The sequence below is a fragment of the Dipodomys ordii genome, unplaced genomic scaffold (assembly GCF_000151885.1).
Source record: "Dipodomys ordii isolate 6190 unplaced genomic scaffold, Dord_2.0 Scaffold7, whole genome shotgun sequence".
Lineage (NCBI taxonomy): Eukaryota > Metazoa > Chordata > Mammalia > Rodentia > Heteromyidae > Dipodomys > Dipodomys ordii.
The window spans coordinates 13,362,863-13,382,513 of NW_012267223.1; the positions used below are offsets into that span (position 1 = coordinate 13,362,863).

The window sequence follows — 19,651 nt, forward strand, 5'->3', positions numbered from 1 at the left end:
GGACTGCATTCACTTGCCATCTGTTGTTAATGGTAATTGTGTGGACAAGTCAAGAAGCACTGGAGCTTGTGGTTTTCAACCATTTTACCAAGAAATTTTTACTTTTTTCCTATGGATTTTTAGTAGCTTAACAAAACACTCTCCTTTGAAAGATTATTTTTGCTAACCAACTAGCTGATTTGTAAAATAATAATGTTTCTATAATTAATAACTTATTTAGTTGCAAATAGAAGCATCTGTTCAGATGATATATCAAGCTAATTCAGGTAATTTATTTTAAGCAGAAGCAAGTGAACGTGATAATTATATTAGACTTGGTAATTTTATCTTGAGTAAAAGTGTTATAGAGTAGGCTTTATGATGCTTTAGAAATTGTTCTGTGAACCCCATTCCTAGTCATCTGAGTCCAGAGTGGGATTTTTTTCAGTCTCATTATTTTAAAGATGAGGTAACTAAGACCCAAATAGATGGAATGATTTATCTACAATTTTCTTTAAAATCCTTAAAAAAAACTCAGTGAGCTTACTCCAGAGCAAATGGAATAAGAATCAAGCTATTATGTATGTCTTGCAATTTTCAAATCACTATCTGAACTCATTTTGGCAGGCTGTTTGGACTTAGAAAATAGAAAGGCTATGTCTATTTTATGATTGATCTTCCTGCCCATCTATTTCTTTTTCCCTTGGGTCTATCCACTTCTCTTTTACGTCTACCTACTGGATAATCCCTTCTGTGTCCAGTACTCAAGATATTTTGCAAGGTTTAAGTTTAGCTTTTTCTTTCAATGCAGTCAGTCCCTTCTCCAGCCAAGCAACTGTCCCTCTGAGCAGCCACAGCTAGTACAATAGAGGGTCTGTGGGTGTGTGGCAGGGCATCCAGCTGGGGCAAGACCACTCTACATCTCCTGAAACAGGCTCCCTGCTATTGTGGTGTTTAATTATCAACAGTGTTTCTACCACCCAGTGCTTCTGAGTGGGTATTTGTTATAAGACTTGCCCAGCTAATTAACTATGGGATGGAGGTGGGAGGTGAGGCAAGAACTTGGTGTTCAAAGAATACAATTACAGTTACTGTTTAAATCTTGAGATAAATAATGATCCAAAACTAAATAAATTTCTTCTAGCATCAGAATCTAACCTACAGATTGCCAACTACTTAGTATTTCTTAATCTTACCCTTGCCCTGAAGTAGATGCATTTGAATGTGGTTGCTAATTGTTTAAAGCTTGAAATACCAATGAGGATAGAGTCTAAACTAATTTAAATAGAATATTTTAGGGTACAATTTATTTGGCTTTCTTGGAAAAATGGATACTTTAACACATTGTTAATGATAAGCCATTCTGTAAGTTAGCAACAAATTTTTATTTTTATTATTAACATTTCTTTTTTCTTTTTATCTTTTATATATTTATTTATTTTACAATTACATGGGCAAGATAATGAGTACATTTCTTATCAAGCATTGTTGCCTCCTCCTTTGTTTACCCTTCCCATCCCTTCCCATCTCCCACCCACTCTCCCCCCGCACATCCCCCCAGCCAAAGTTGTAAAGTTCGTTTTTCGACATAAAGTCTTGTATATCTCATTGTTGCAATGGGTCCACCTGTATCCCTATTTAAACAATTTGTTTTTGCCCTTCCCCTCCACTAATTATACCAACATCAAATACAGTGAGAGCAGGAGTTATACTGTGGGGGAGGGACATACAAAGCAACAAAGAAATCATCTTATAAATATGTTAGAAACAATCTCATGAAAGAAAAAACATTTGAATACTTATCTTGGGGTTCATTTCACCTAACATCAATTTATCTGACCGTTTCTGCTTGTCTCAGACATATACTAGTTATTACAAATAAGGGAAACCATGGGACCTATGTTTCTTTGGGCCTGGCTTACTTCACTTAATATAATTTTTTCCAAGTTTTTCCATTTCCTAACAAATGGGGCAATGTCATTCTTTCTGATGGAGGCATAGAATTCCATTGTGTATATATACCACATTTTCTTGATCCATTCATCTACTGAGGGGCATCTGGGTTGGTCCAAAACCTAGCTATGGTAAATAATGCTGCAATAAGCATAGTTGTGCTGGTAGCTTTAGTATGGTCTTGTTTGTGATCATTTGAGTAAATGCCCAAAAGTGGGATTGCTGGGTCATAGGGGAGCTCTATGTAGTCCATACTACTTTCCAAAGTGGCTGAACAAGTTTACACTCCCACCAACAATGCAGTAAGGTTCCCTTCTGTCCATATCCCCTCCAGCATCTGTTGTTATTAGAGTTCTTGATTTTAGCCATTCTAACTGGAGTGAGGTGGTTGGTATCTCAATGTTGTTTTGATTTGCATTTCTTTTATGGCTAGAGAGGTTGGCATTTCTTCATGTGTCTATTGGCTATCCTTTACATTTTCTATTTTTTTATTAATAAAAATAAGGCAGTAGGAGTCACTTTTTTTCAAGTACTGGGTTTTGAATTCAGGGCCTTGTTCTTGCAAGGTAGACAGTTTGCCACGATAGCAATGTCCAAAGCCTGTCAATCATTTAAACTTAGTGATATGAGGATCCTTACAACCAGTACTAGATGGGTGTGTTTGGTCTTCACGAGGGAAACTCAATGCTTACTTAGAGAGCCTCAATAATCCTCATACTGCTCTCAATTTGAAATAGTTTCCTTTGTTGAGCTTAAATATGCTTTTCAATTATTTCCTAAAGTGGAGATAATTCATAATTGTCTATTGATCATGTGCCAGCCTATCAGATGTATGGTTGGCATACATATGTATAGCACCCATCCTACAAGCTGAAATAAATTTATGATCATCTTTACATAGGAAGTGCTTACTAGAGGTTAGTATTATTATAATTATTATTACATTCATTAATTTCATATTTTTGAAAATAGATTCCAATACTTGTTTCTTATTAAATAAATGGATGTTCTTCTATGAAAAAATTCTTGCCTCAGTAAGTTTTATAATTGCAGCTCTTTTTTAGAAATATAAAATATGCTTATAAGTGGTGTCAATTTCAATCCTGTTTATTATTTCAAGGACAAAACAAGGTCATTTAAGTATAAATCTTCACTGTAAGCCAATATCCTCTATATTAGCTAAGAAGGGTGGTTAATGAATTTATGCCAATCACAAATTAAAATCTTCTCTAACAACTGACTGGTTTTAAGGTAGAAATATCAAAAAAGTAGTGTTGAATCATTCTAACAATTGAATGAGTTAAATTGAAAACCCTTACATCACAAAAGCTTACTTGTTAAGGTTCAGAACTCAAAACTTTGGTTACTCTTGGTTCTCAACCTGTGATCTTTTTAAAAAGGTTTTCCCAAGAATCTGAGAATGGGATCTGGAAAGATTTTAAAATCTGGAGATGAAGTGGTTCATTCTAATTGATATAGAACTTTCTTGTCCCTTACAACTTGTTACATGCAGGTATGGGCAGGTATGGGCTGTAGAGTGTTCTCCTCTGCCACTTTCCATCAGAACATGGACTCACAAAGTCCCTGTTACATGTTAGGTTGTAATTGCTGAATACTTAAGAAGCCAGCATTAATGACCTGCTTTTAGGTCTTACCAACTTGAAAGGGAAAAATGCACAAATTATCAAAAAAAATATGCAAAATACTTTAGTGAATTATTCAGGATATCCAAAGCAGGTTTACTCAGTATCAAAATGAGACAGCTATGTCTTTTGCCAATATTGCGTACACTTTCCATAGACACTGGGTGAGAAACATCATTTTAAATTTCCTAGTGTAACACTAGGAAAAGAGATGAAATACAATTTATTCATATATCTTAGTTATATATCCAAAATATTTCTTCAACAGGTAATCAATGTAAACTTATTTAGAGATTTATTTTTGCTTTTTAGTATTTTTTTGGTTGGGGTCAGTTGTGAGGCTTAAATTCAGGGCCTAGGCGTTGTCCTTGAGGTTTTTTTTTTTTTTTTTTTTTGCTTCAGCACCACTTCTGGTTTTCTGGTGGTTAACTGGAGATAAGAACCTCACAGCCTTACCTGCTTGGGCTGGCTTTGAACCATGATCCTCAGATCTCAGCCTCCTGAGTAGCTAGGATTACAGGCATGAACCACCAGCACCTGGTTTTTTAATTTAAGTTTAAAATTGTCTTTTAATATTTTTAAAATTATCTTTAGTTGTACACGTGAATTGCCACTTTACAGAGCAGGATATTTTACAAAGCAAGATACAAATCTATCTTGATCAATGTTATCACTTTCAACATTATCTTTCAGTGGTTGCATTAAGGGTTTCAGTTCAAAATGTCAGTTCATGAGTACAAGATATCTTGGTCCGTGTTACTCATTCCATCATTCTCCCCTGCCAGTTTAGATATTTTATAATTTTTTATTCTAAGCCTTTAAAATTCAATATAATTTCATATTTAGACATTTCAATTTGTGATAGACTAATTTCTTCATATTGTCCCAAATGACAGTTTTTTTAGAGTAATGCAGTAATGCATTTTATTTTGTCCATTAATAACTCATATTTTAAAACATTTCCATTATTATAATAATTGAACTTAATATGAGATCAATTTTCATTTCAAAATGAGGTATAACTAAGACAGTGAATAGAATCATGACCAAAATATTCCAAAATATGTACACAAAAGCATGGTTTCAGTGTGCTTATACATGACTCAGGTTTTGGTGTAAAATTCTTTGGTTTACTTCACTAATAGGAATGTCTCTTAAAGCTGGTTTGTGGTAGGTTGAATAGTATTCCATTTTGTGGATATACCACATTTCCTTCATCTGTTTTGTTAATAGCCTTTAAAGTTGGTTGGTTCTGTAACTTGGCTATTGTGAATAGTGTTTCAGTAAACATGGGAGTTTGGATAACTCTTTGATAGACATTCCAGATATTTTGAGTAAATAGTTGGAAGTGGGATTGTGGAATCATATGGTAATTTTATTTTTAAAAGTTTTTGTTTTTGCTCTTTTGGGAGTGCTGATCAAACACAGGATATCATACATGCTAAGCACATACATGCTAAGTACCACTGCACTACATCCCTAGATTTATTTTTAATTATTTGAAAGAACCTTTATGCATACGTTTTCCATGTTTGTACCATTTTACACCTTCACTGACAAATTATAAGGGTTTCCTTCTCTGTGCATTCTCACTAACATTTTGGCTTTAGGAAAATATGGTGGGACAGATTCAACAGTGATACTCACTAGACACTATGTTGAAATTAGCTATACAACTTGTCGGGGATGGGGTCTGGAAGGAAAAAAAAACTGGGAGAAAATGAGGGCAGAAGTGACACTATTCAAAAAGGTACATACTCATTACCTGACTTACGCAACTGTAACTCTCTCTATGCATCACCGTTACAATAAAACTTTAAAAGAAAATGAATGGCAAAAAAGAAAGAAAGGAAGAAAATAAAGAAAATTGTCACCAGGCATTGGTGGCTGTAATCCTAGCTACTCAGGCTGAGATTGAGGATCATGGTGTATAGTCAGCCAGGGCAGGAAAATCTGAGACACTCTTAGCTCCAATTAGCCACCAGAAAACTGGAAGTAGATCTGTGTTTCAAAGGGGTAAAGCACTCATCTTGAGCAAAAGAAGTCAGGGACAGCACCCAGGCCCTGAATCAAGCCTGAAATTGGACAAAAAAATTGCCTTTGACAGGTATGGAATGATATCTCATTGTGCTTTTAAATTACATCATTTTCATATATACTTGGTTATTGGTTATTGTACATCTTCTTTTGGGAAATGTCACATATATTTTGCTTTCTCCTTAATTGAATTCTGTGGGTTTTTTTTTAGTTGTTTGAGTTCCTTATATATTTTGGATATATCAAATGTATCTTGTAAATACCATAATATATTTTGTTGGTTGTCTCTCCCCACTGCTGTTTCTTTTGTTGCACAGAAGATTTTTAGTTTAATGAATACCATTTGTGTATTTTTCTTTTGTTCCCTGTGCTTTTGATTTAAAAATTTGTTCAGATCAATGTCATAGAGTTTTCTGTTTTCTTCTGCTAGTATACATTTAGTGTCTTACATTTAAGTCTTTGATTGAGTTGATGTTATATATAGTGTGTGATTATTGTCCAACTTCATTTCTTTGCTAAGGATATCCAGTTTTCTTGATACTATTTGTTGAAGAGACTACCTTTTCCCTCATGATGTATGTATAATTTGACAGTTTTTATTAAAAATCCATTGTCTGCACATAGACACATTTCAGATGTTTGTTAGTTACATGTAGCTAGCATGTCTTATATTGGACAGCATAGTTCTGGAACAAAATTGTACAATTAAAATTGCTGGTATTGGGATACCAGTGTGTACAAGACAGCATACTGGTACTGGGAATTTTGCCACAATAACTATATAGCAGATGTATAAAACATTTAAGTTCTTTTCCAAAAACAGGCTTATTTTATTTTGTTTTTAGGAACATATTAGTTAACATGTTATTTAGCATTTACAATGTTCTACTTAAATATTTAAAATACATCCTTCCATTTGGTTCTTAGATCGGCAGTGGCAGCCAGCCTCCTAGATGGTCATCAGTGACTTCTGCCTGTTGCTGTTTATACCTTGTATATAAACATACTGTACCAATATTGATCTATGTGATCAAAATGCAGAAATGTTGCATGTCACGTCTGAAATAAAAGATAGTGCTTTCCCTCTTTTCCCCCCTCTCATCTTTTTATCTCAGGAAAGCCAATCTCCATGTCACAGAACAGCCATATGGAGAGGCTAGTAGCCAGGAATGTAGGGCTTTTGCCAACTGGTGCTGCAAACAACTATGAAGGAGATCCTCTGCACAACAAGCCATAAGATGACAGCCATTTCGTGGGATACCCTGATCCAGACTACCCAGCTAAATTTATTTCAGGATTCCTGATCCACTGAATCAACTGAAGTAATTCATTACATAGCAATATATAGCTAATATAAGTAGACCTAACTATAGTATCTATTTTCCATTGAAGAAATCGACACAAAGAAAACTTAAGAAGTTTTCTCATAGCTATGAAGTGTCAGATATGGGATCTGAAGTGGGAACTTCCCAAATCCAGAATTTTAACTTTTAGCCTATATTAAGCATTTCCTTCTTTCCTTTCTTGAATAACAGAAGCACTGTATTAATGCTGTATGAAGTCCTTGCACCTAAAGCAGGAGTAGAAAGAAAGTGAGAGAGAAGAGCTCATGGACATGTGCAGCAGGAGTGGAGGTGGTCTAGAGATACAGTCTACCTCAACAGAAAGGAACAGAAAGACTCAAAGTCAAAAGGATTCTGCAAGTCTTACTGGCCCATGGTAATAATAGGAAAGCCAAAAACAAGCCAGCTATACTGACAACCAAACTGAGTAAGGGCACCTAGAACTTAAGTAGCAGCAGAAACTAAAGTATAAGTTCCTTCCTGGGAGAGTTAAAGGCTTTTCTCTATACAGTGTGTGTGTGTGTGTGTGTGTGTGTGTGTGTGTGCGTGTGTGTGTGTGCATATCTATGTCTACTACTCCTTTAGCATAAGTCTCTGCATGCACTGAAATGTGGTATCTGTCATTCCCAGGAGTAAGCTGGGAATAAGATGGATTGTAACAAAAGTTTCCAATGAAATTTTCTGAGTATCTACTATGTCTTCAGTACTTGGGTCAGAGGATAAGGCCAAATCCATATGAGTGGCCATATTTCTGCACTTGGTAGGCACACCAAAATGCTCTTGTCTTTAGGGTGCCAAATTAATGGCACCTGCTTAAAAGGCAAGACACGCCCCCCTCCCCAGATGATATAGCAAATCATCTCTGAGACTGTTGAATTGTGATTGAAGGGAAGGGCAGGATATGACTGGTCAGGAAAAGGAAGATGTGCAGATTAAGGGCTTTTATGCATTGCGATAATAAGGTTTTCTCAGATGTCAGCTATTCAACTGAGCATGGGCCTAGCACCCAGGAAACCATCAGTGCTAGGATCCCTTGGCTCAGGGCTTCCCCAGTAGCAGTCCTTTCAGATTTTGGCATGTTTCCTAGGCTCAACACTCCACTTTGAAGGAAGTACTTGACAGTTCTCCTTCAATAATGACTGAATTAGTATTACAGTAATCTCTCCTTATCTTCCATTTTACTTTCCATGAGTTCAGTACCTTGCATCTGTTGTCCAAAACAGTTAAATGAAAAATCTCAGAAGTAAGTGATTGATAAATTTCAAGTTTCATGCTGGTCTGGTAATGTGAAAAAATTGTACATTGTCATGGGATCTTCCCACACCTTTATTTATTATATCCATACTGTATACACTGTACACATGTTGGTCAGGTAATTCCTATTTTCAAAATACAAGACTAGGGGCTGGGAAGGTGGCTCAGTGGTAGAGTGGTTGCCTTGCATGCTCAAGGCCCTGGGTTCGATTCCTCAGCACCACATAAGCAAAAAGAAAAAAGCCGGAAGTGGTGCTATGGCTCAAGTGGTAGAGCGCTAGCCTTGAGCTGAAGAGCTGAGGGACAGCGCCCAGGCCCAGAGTTCAGGCCCCACGACCAGACCCCCCCCCAAAAAAAAATAGAAGACTAGTTATGCTTGATAGTTATAATTGTTCTATGATATTAGTAATTATTGACCTTAATCTCTATAATCTGTCATAAGTATGTACATGTAGGAAAAAACAGCATAAAAGTTTATACTACTTTTGATTTCAAGCAACCACTGAGTTCTTTGAATGTATCTCCTGTTACTAAGAAGGGGCTGGCTGTACTTCATACCACTTGCTTCAAGGTATGAAGAACAGAAAAGAATAGCTACTAATTAGGTTGGGAGTCTGAAGGTTTGGTTGGCAGCTTCTGGTACTTGTCCTATGAATAGGACAATGCACCTTGTTGACTGTCCACCATGTTATAAAGAATACCTACATCAAGCTTTGCCCTCTCGAGGCTAAAACATGTAAAGCAGTCCTGACCCATGGCTTTGGAGGTAAATAATAAACACAACTGTACCACTGTAATTCTCGTTAAGCTATGGGAGTGAGTTCTGTGTCTCCTTTGGAATACATAACAGTCATTAAAAGAGAAGCAGAGAGCCAAGAAAAGAAAGAATTGAGCACCTTTGGGTTTGCTAAAGCTTTCCTACAAATACCAAAGCACTCAATAGAAAAGATCTGGGTTCAAATCTTGGCTCCCCGATCTGGTAGCTTCATAGTGTTGGCTGAATGATTTGACCTTTTTTTTCTTATTTCTTCACTGGTAAAAAGAGAACATAATTTTTATCTTGTGAGTCAGTTGAGAGGATCAAGTGAGATGGTATACACAAAAACATTTTTGTATGTGTAAAACGCTCCAAGAGCTTGAAACCAAACCATTGTTTTTCTTCTTTTATTTCATGCTTCTTCTGCTTCCTGGGAATAGTTTGCAGCAGGTATTTGCTTCTCTGTTTTGGGCTACAGCCTACTGGCTGTAACTGTGGTTCTTCTCATGGACAGGCTTATACTCAGGAACAGTAGTGATGTTATTTCTTTAGTATTTGATTTATTCCTGAAAACCTTGTGTTTTCTCTTACCTCTCTTCAACACAAATGGCACAGAGCAGGATTTCAGAAAACAGAAGAAAGGGAAAGCCAGGAGCCCTGTGGCCATGGCACTCCATATTTGTTATTTGTAAAGGCAACTTTTGTGGCAGGATCCCAGGTATTGGGATTTCACAGCTTTGGGCTTCAGTTTTTGATAGCCTTACTTATTATTTAAGTGACCTGTGGCCAGTCACTTTCCTCATCTTCAAAACTTGAGTTAAAAATATCATACTGAAGACCAAGAATAATGTGTGTAGCAACCTCATAGGCTCTCAGCCTGTGTGCTTTGCCATTTTACATGTGTGAGTCTTTAGGTGGTACCATCTCTTTTTGGGTGGCCAAATTGACTTAGATGATTTGTTTTATGGAGGTTGAAACCTGAGCTTATCTCCCCCATTGTCCTGTGCAACTTTGTGATTGTAAAGTGGTTAACATCCCAAAGGGAATAAGGAAAACCAGAGCTTTCTTGAACAAATTTCCTTTTGGTTTAACTAGATAGTACTTGAGTTCTATGGAGTTTTAATTATGCTCAATGGGCCTTTGGGAGGTTGGGAGTCTTACTGTTTTCAGGAAAAATGCAGAGTTCTTTGTAGCGTCCAGGTAAGGAAGAGTAATGTTTCATGCAGCCCTGTGCAGGATGGCTGTGGCAACATCTGGATGAATGGCCTCCTTGTTTCTGGAGAATGGGGCTTAGTCTGTGTTCTCCATGTTCAGACCCTCTCATTCTCTCTCCATTTCTCTCTTTCTCACTGAATCTCTGGGACAGACATTATTGCAGTATGAATCAGAAGGCACCAAAGATGCCTTTCAATTTAGTCTTATTTTTTTTTTTGCCTATCCTTCCAATTTTACCCAAAAGGAGCAGCACTTTGTGCATTTCTTTTGAAGAGCCTAAATCCTATGGAACCCAGCTCCTTACTCTCTTTGACAGGGATGTGGTAAGCTTAGCATTTTTAAATAGAGTTTTGTGTTACAAGGATTTGCTTCTGTACCTAGTCTTTGGGTGGTAGTCATTTATAAAATGTAGGAGCTGAGAAGTAACCTCTAATTACATATTTGCATACTTCTCTTCAGCCCTCTGGGTCTTACCACTCGAAAATAAGTGAATCAGTATTAGTGAAACTAACAGTTTGATGAGCTTACTTTTTTCTTTTAGGAAATAGTAAAACTGTGGCACAGAGCCATGTGGTCATTGGTTCAGAGGGTTTGCACCAAAGGGAATGTGAGCACCTACCTCCTGATGTTGGGAGAGGATTAATGGAGTCAGTATATGTAAAGTACTCAGAATAACCCTTGGCACTCACTGAATGTTATAGGATATAATCCCATCTGCTCTTGGGTAGTGTCTCCTAGTGGCCCTGAGAAGCAACCCTTTACAAGTACCAGCATCAATTCAGGAAGAAGTCACTCTTAGAAGACTACATATTATTTGATTCCATTATATGAAATGTATAGAATAGGCAATATTTTAGAAACAAGAAACTGGTTAGTGGGCTAGGAAGGTGGCTCAGTGGTAGAGTGCTTGCCTTGCATGCATGAGGCTCTGGGTTTGATTCCTTAGCACCACATAAACAAAAAGAAAAAAGCCAGAAGTGGTGCTGTGGCTCGAAGCAGTAGAGCACTAGCCTTGAGCTCAAGAGCTGAGGGACAGCGCCCAGGCCCAGAGTTCAGGCTGCACGACTGACAATAAAAAAGAAAGAAAGAAACTGGTTAGTGATTGCCTGGAACTAGTGGGGAGGTTGGGAGTGAGAGGTCCAGGGTATAGGGTTTCTTTTTGGGATGATGATGAAGGTCTAAAATTGACTGTGGTATTGCCTGAAAAATTCTGTGTATACAGTAAAACCCACCAAATCACGTGCCTTAAATGGGTGGATTATATGGTGTGTGGATCGTACCTTAATAATTTTGTTAAAAATAAAATATATATTCAGAATCTAGTGACCAAACATCATGCAATTGGCACTTATTTCCTGGACCATTCATTTCAGAATCCTGACTGGCCTTCTTGATTTCACACCTGCCTCTGTTTTTCATTCTTCACAGAACATCATAGCAATCCTGTATTGTAGAGCAAACTATGGCATGTGTCTGCCTAGTCTGTTCTACCACCTTCCCACTGTGTTCATCAGCAAAGGAAACAATTTTAGTATGATGTCATGGTCCTATACAATCTGATCCCAGAATCATCTTCACACTTCAGTCTTCAATGCTCTCCTATTTACTTGCTACTTTTAACCACCATGAACTTCTTGTTCTTCCACATGCCATGAGGTATTGTTCCTGGCTGCCTCAGCAGTTTTCTGCTTGTCCTTCATGGTACACAGAATTTAACCCCCACATCTTCTTATAGCTCATTCCTTTGTATCATTTTATTGAAAATAGTTCCTCCCCCCATTAATCTCTTGTCAATAATTTGTTTTATTTTCTTCATAGTATTTATTACTATTTGAGTTTACATTTTAATTTACTCCCTTGCCTACCAGAAGGTTCCTCTATAAGAATTCAAGTTCTGTAAGAACAGGGAGTTTGTTTTGTTCACCACCATATTGCTCAGGCCTAGAGCAATGCTCTGCATTCAGTGTTTGTTGAATGAATAAGTGAAGCCACCAGTTAGACTGAAGACACAAAGATACAATCACGTAAGTACTCATTCTTTATGTATACTTTCTATTTTAATGTCACTATTTGGAGTACCTCATATATTTAAAAACTTGGGCTAAAATTCTTAAGACGAAGCTTTCTAATTTGGCATATTACCATTGACAAGTAAATGCTTTGACTCTTTTTATGAAAGTCCATGAAAACATAAAGGATTTCAGAGTCTGCCTTAGTCAATAATTCCTGCTTTGAAGGTCAGCCAAAGGTATTCCAGGGGCATAAAGAAGAGATCTAGCTTTAATACCGTGTGCTTTTATGCTCAGTTTTACTTACAGTGTGGACTTTCTCGGGCCCCTGTCTTCAGAAGAATCTTAGCAATTGGGACATTGTTGGTCATGATGGCAATATCCAGAGGTGTTAGCCCCTCGCTGTTGGGTGTGTTGAGGTCTAATTCTTCTGGTGTGTACTGATAAAGGAGGAGCTGTACAGCATCCATGTCCTGTTGTTCAACAGCCTCAAACATGGCTTCATTACCCTGGAAATTCTGGAGGAGAAAAGTGAGGGCAGGTTAGCTCAATGTTATATGTCATCATCTCTAAATGCACAGCTATTTTGAATTTTAGAGATTGCTTTAGATACTTCTAAGGGGATAATTGTATAACTCCAGTTTCTCCCCAGGCTTCCAATAGAAAGACTGTATTGGCCGTTTTCTCCATTCTTTCTAATGGCCATTGGTAGCTTTATGTGAACTGAGATAATGCAGTTCTGTGTAGCGTGGCCAAGTTTCTGAGTAACACATACACACAAATCTCAAACCCATCCTCCAAGGAAGGTGTACTGTTTTGATAGGCCATTGAAAATGCTGCATGTAGAAAGCAGCAAGAAATCAAATAACTATTGTAAACATTGGATTAAACTAAGTTATTCCATTATTTACTATGGGGTCTCTCAGGGCTTTTAATCATGCTAGTGTATGTTATGTTATTTTTTCATTTTACTCCTAGCATAGTGTTCTATAGAACAGTTTGGGAAATGCTGACATAGACAATGCTAGTGTAGGTAGTTTTGATTATGACTAGCTTTGTATTAAGAGTACACTTTCTCTCTTTCTCTCAATATTTCTCCTCACATGCTCACATGTTTTAATCCCTTTCCAGGATCTTGGTCATTTGCCAGTTGCTAGCTTGGTCTCCTCCAGCCCAGACTTCAGATGTTATAAGAGTAATATTCCTAAAAATATATGTTACATGCCATTTCCCTATTCATGTATCTCTGTATTTCCACTCTACCTATGAATTTATGCCTACATTCCTACACCCTTTGGTATGCTAATCCTATTCTTTCTAAGCCCAGAGCCTTAACCCTTGGACATCTGACATTTCTGAGTCCTGAGGGGAAGGGCATAAGTGGCAGTGTTCTGAGGATTTCAGTAGCTGAGTGGCTAATTACTTTTAGACCAAAAGATCTAGAAGTTAAATACTTATTAAGTAAAACGTCACCTATAGAAAAAAAGATAGTTATATTACTGGCATACTCTTTTATTTTCTCTGAGAGTCACGTAGCCTTAAACAGTATTGAAATTTCATTATCTTTGACCTAGAATTGGGGTCATCTTATTCGCATGTGGAAGATCTTTAGTGATCAAATGTTTAAGCAGGCAGGTTTCTTTTGTTTTTGTCTGTCATGGGATTTGCACTCAAGGCCTGGGTGCTGTCCCTGAGCTCTTCTGCTCAAAACTACTGCTCTACTACTTTGAGCCATAGTACCACTTCTGGTTTTCTAGTGGTTAACTGGAAATAAGAGTCTCACAGACTTTTCTGCTGGGCCTGGCTCTGAACCATGGTCCTCAGATCTCAGCCTCCTGAGTAGCTAAGACTACAGGTATGAGGTACTAGTGCCAGCCTTACTGGTATTATTTTTAATCTCATCTAAATTGATTTTCCCAGTCCAAGGCTACTGGTTAGATTTAGCCAAGTACATAACACAAAGTGGGAATATGAAGAAAATATGAAATGATTATGCAAATGGTTGTTTTGACAACAGGGACCTAGGAGATAGAGTTATTTGGGTATACAGTTCTCTTTGCTGCAAGTCTGCTGACTGGAAAAGTGTTTTGTCTCAGTCCACTAAACTAAAGGGCCTCTGATGCTTAGGCCACAATTTAAACACAGTCAAGCCCTCCCAGAAGATAAATTTGAATGACAAAACAAATGAATTCAGAGTTAAAATGCTGCCCTGTTCACGTGTATATTTGTTTTTGATTCTTGATATTTCTAATTTCCTGTGTGCTGTATTTACTCACTCTCTTAAGACATTTTCTCTTCACTGTTTCTTTTGGCAAACCTTACCTTGTTTCTATCTTAGAAAGGGCACAACTCACTTCTGTTTTAAGCTGGAAAAAAAATAGACCTATTACATCTTGCAAAAATACCCTTACTGAGCATGTGAGCTTTATGCTGTCAGCTTTTATGAAGGGCCAGTATAGATAACCACAGAGCATCTGTAATATATTCCTCAGGCTATTTGCTATTGCCTAGTTTACTATGGCAGCTATACTTAGCAATAGTCCATCTCCTGATAGACTGATATACTTTCAGTTAACACCTAATGGAATGTTATAACCAATTATATTTCTTTTTCTATTTTGACTGCCTAGAAATTTAAATGAACTCAGACATAAGTTTTAGGTATTATTTGTCTAAGATGTTGTATATATTTATCTTTTCATTCTCACTATATTTTAATTTTTGTAGTATTTTTCCTTTCCTTTTTTTCCAAAGCCATTATATAATAAATATACAGTCTTCTCTTAGATTCTAATGTGAATGCCTTTGAAAAACATGTGGACTACACACTATAAATAAGTAAATAATAGTAATATCATTGGAATGAAACAAATAATTATCGAAGCTCTCAGAGAGCCTACTTAATCTGAACTCTAAAGTTTTTCCAATCTGCTATACTTGGTTGATTTCTTTGGTCTAGAAGCGAAAGAAACGTTAAAACAAAAGAAATTAAGAAAAAGAAAGGTACAAGTCTTGCAACTACTCAAGAATTGTCTAACATCATAGATAGATACAGTTTCTTCCTTGCTAGAATTTATTTATACAAATATGAAACATCTATAGAACTCTAAAAACATTAGCTTTGAGAATTAATATGGATCATCTTAGACTTTCCTTAAACCTAAGCATAACTGCACAAACTGAATGGACATAGAAAATGTTGTGTTACCACGGAGGTTTTTCTGAGACTCAGCCGGTCAGATCTGCTTCTAAAATAGGCCTCATCAAACGAAGAATGGCTTCCTTTCAGCTTCTCTGATAGATTCCTGTACAGGCGTTTTGCAGCATTGGGAGATGATGGGGCATTGTGTTTTTTTGACTGAGAAAGATGCAAATTCTGCATTTGTTGTGTCATTTTCACACAATAGTTCCTAAAGATAAGAAAATTGGATATAGTTTACATAGCAGAATTATATTTTGACGAAGAATTCCATCATGTCCATCAAGAAATCTTATATGATATTCACACTGAAAGTGGCCTCTGAGATCATCAGTCCCAGCTTTGCCATGTTGTAGGTGGGAATGCGGAAATCCAGGGAGAAGAAGCAGCTTATTTATGGATGTATGGTAGCAGAAATGAAATGACAGCTTCCATTTCTATGAAGCACATTACACACACACACACACACACACACACACGATATTAACCTTCAATCAAAGCCTTTGGCCTGTTAACCTTGTTATGGAAGTGGCTTAGTTCTACAGCCTAATGGATGTGTTCATTTACTCTTAAGTGTACCTGATTGGGACTTTCCTACTTACTTCCTCCTAGTGCTGCCCTCTACTGGGTGGATAAGAAAGTATGGCTTCTCCCTACACTCCTCCCCTCTTAACTTTTCTTTGGTAACTGTCAAATTGTGAAGTTAATTGTGTTCATTTGACTAACTATTCAAGCATGCACATATTGGGAGGATTTGTGTCAATAGAATGATCTTTGCTCATAGAATATTATCCTGGATAGGGGTTTCTGGGCACTCATGATTGGCATTCAAGTAGAACTTGACTGCTGTTTCTAGAATCTAACTGGTATCCATGTCACAGTTGAAGTCAGTTCAGCAGTGTCATTTCAAAAGCCATTCACCATTACTTTATGTATTGCTATTGAAATATGTATGCTACTAGAACTGTGACTGCATGGTATGTGTATGTATATTAGATGAACAAATTCATGTATGGAATAACTTGCTTTAGGCACTCGTGTACAAGGAACATTCATCTCTGCACTGGGCCCAGAGTATTTGGAACGTACTGCTGCTTTCCTACCACCATCATACTTTGAATGGAGTGAAGTAGTTTTCCGCTTGTGATGCTGCTGTTACTATTTAGCTGTGACCTTTAGGTCATCTCTAATTCTTGGGTTTTGACAACCTTACAGACTCTATGAAATAAAATGATGTAGAACTTCTTTTATTGGTCAAACGCTTCACTGAATGAATTTCAGTGACTCTCATTCCTATAAGGTAAAATCTAAATAGCCTCATCTATAAGTACTTATCTCATCTTTTTCTGGGCTTCTACATGTGGGTTTCACCCTTCCTCATTTCAGTCTTTACTAAATAGTTCAAAGGTTTTCTTCTTTTGCATGTTTTAGCCTGTATGTGCTAAAATTCCATGTCTGGTTCCATTACCGTAGGAATGATTATTGATCCTTAAAGTCAATACTTAAGGGGTTTCTGATGTCCTTGGGCAAATTTATGTATTTCTTTAGTTTTTCACAAAGCATATGCCTTTGTAACAAATACCTTATTGTATTATGGTTGTTTGACTTTCATATAGCTATTCTATATTCTTGTCCAGAGCAAAGGCTTTCAAATCTGTATATATCCCTAGTGCCTAAAATCTGTCTGCCTCTCCAGGTAAAAGAAATAGGATAAAGAAACAGAATAAAGGGAAAAGAAATTGGATACACATTCCTACTTTTTCACTTACTGATTGTGTATCTTCGGAAAGTTATTTAACCTGTCTCACTTTTGTTCTTTATAAAGTTGGGATAATAATGGTATCTAAATATTGTTGTGAAAATTTGATATAATGATTCATGATGTCTAAACTGTAAGAAGACTCATAGTAGTCAATGAATGTACATATGAGAGTCTGTTACGTTTAATACAGCTGTTGTCTACCTGAAAAGTTCATTGCTTTGTAATGTGTCTTAACTGGATTCCATGCCACACAGGCCTTGATTTGCTTTCACTTCAACAAATGGAGATCCTTCTTCATTACTTTGCATGTTTTGAGTTTTATGTGCAACTCCTGTAAAAGTAAAATACTTCCTTGTTGCTTTTTAGGTAGTCAGACCTAACCAGTCTTAGTCTTGTCATTCTGGCCCTATCCAGTCTTTGCTAAGTGGATGTGTTTATGATTGGAAGAATGCTGAGAGGCATTGCCTGTGCCAGGCGTGCATGTCTGGGTGTGTTTTCATGATTGTTTCAGTAATCGTTTAATTTTCATAAAAGAAAAACAATTGAAAGAATAGGCAATTCGTTATCTTTTTCCTTCCATCTATGAATGTTTTTTACCTTTGATTCAGTAGCAGCTACAGGATTTTCTCTAATACATTTCTTTCCATGCCCATAAAAGTTCCAGATTCATATGCAAGCTGGTTCACATGGGTATTGCCTTAACCTCTTTCTTTCTGCCTTCTGTCTGTAGCCTTTTCCTTTAGCATTAATGCCCCAGTTCAAGCCATCTGTCTTGTCTACATCATTATTGTTCCCCAAATAACTTGACATTCTTTTGTATCTCCTCCAATGCCCAGGAGTCTAGAAAATAAATTCTTGTCGATTGATCAAATTCCAGTTACTTGCCCTCTAACTGATGACACCTACCCACATGGCCTCCTTTGTCTTTGCTCATCTCCCATCTGTTCCCTGCTGTCAAAATAGGTTGACTTTCTCTGTATCTGTGACTTTCTTCTTATACTCCCCCAGCTGTCTCCTTCTTCCAGGAGATTCTTTAGCATGTTCTACTTTCCTAGCTTTTGTCTATTACTATGTGTTCTTTTCTTCATAGAGAAATTTAAAATTTTGTCAGAGAATAGTGAGAAAGACAATTGTATGTTGTCTATTCTTATAATTACAAATTTATCTCCCAAATCACTATACTTTTAATTTTTTATCCTTATCTACTTAGACAAACATTTGAGAATCATGGTAATGTTGGCTCTGGAATTTGGTGGATCCAGGCTTGGATCCTGATATTGTTACCTGTAATCTATGTGACTTGGGGAACCTTATTTAAGTCCTCTGAGTTTATTTAATCATATATAAATAAACAGTAATAGGACATTTTATAGAGAGCTGTGGTGACTAAACCAACCAACAAATGGTAAGTTCTATGTTATTTGGGATATTGTAACCACCCAGAAAATAGCAACAATTATAAAGATTGCTTTGTGTCTCCTTCCCAAACCAGAGACAAGTATATTGTCATGATTTATTTTTCTTATTTGCTTTAAATGTTGTCTTGGAATCTTATCTTTTGTACTTATTGTATGATTTAATTTACATTATACTGGATGAATTTGAGTTTTAGATATTTTGGTACATATCTTTGCCATAGCCTATAGCAAAATGGAAATGGTAATAGGACTTCAGACTATCAGAAGGAAGGGTGGAATAAAGATAAATCCAAAAAAAAATTAAAATTACAGGTTGATCCATTGTGACAATGACAATATGTACAAGACATTATGTTGAAAAATGAACTTTACAATTTCGAGGGGGGGAGTGTAGTTGTAGAGGTGGGAGGGAAGGGATGGTAGGGGAAAAACAGAAGAGGGGGCAACAATGCTTGATAAGAAATGTACTCTTTACCTTGCTCATGTAACTGTAACCCCTCTGTACAGTAGTTTCACAATAAAAAACTTATTAAAAATAATTTAAAAATTAAACGTAACAAATGACAAATGTAAAATACATGAATAGGGCTAAGATTGAATACATCTCTGAACATAATATATTTAAATTTTTACTTCTTTTGCTGGGTGCCAGCAGCTCACACCTATAATCCTAGCTACTCAGGAGGCTTAGATCTGAGGATTGTGGTTCAGAGCCAGCCTAGGCAGAAAAGTCCACAAGACTCTTAACTCCAATTAACCGCCAGAAAACTGTATGTGGCACTGTGGCTCAAGTGGTAGAGCGCTCACCTTGAGCTGAAGAGCTTAGGGACAGCGCCCAGGCCCAGAGTTCAAGCCTCACCACCAACTCCCCCCACCCCACCCCCCCAAAAAAAACTTCTCTTAATAAAAGACAAAAGTTCTCCAATTGGAACTTTAAAAATGTTGTTTACAAGCTGGGTACTGGTGGCTGGCACCTGTAGTCTGTAATACTAGCTACTTAGGAGGCTGAGATCTAAGGATCATGATTCTAAATCAGCCCAGGCACTCCAATTACCATAAAAAAGGGAGAAGTGAAGCTGTGG

General features: G+C 36.9%; 1 protein-coding gene across 1 annotated transcript in view; it reads right to left on the reverse strand.

Moving 5' to 3' along the window:
• The window catches only part of LOC106001701 (ankyrin repeat and fibronectin type-III domain-containing protein 1), a 128,041-nt gene that overhangs the window by 93,038 nt on the left and 15,352 nt on the right, over positions 1 to 19,651 (reverse strand). The window contains exons 3-4 of the mRNA XM_013036710.1: positions 15,399 to 15,600; positions 12,498 to 12,708 (exon numbers count right to left, since the gene is read on the reverse strand). Coding sequence (XP_012892164.1) covers positions 12,498 to 12,708; positions 15,399 to 15,600 — 413 coding nt within the window. The remainder of the gene's footprint in view (positions 1 to 12,497; positions 12,709 to 15,398; positions 15,601 to 19,651) is intronic.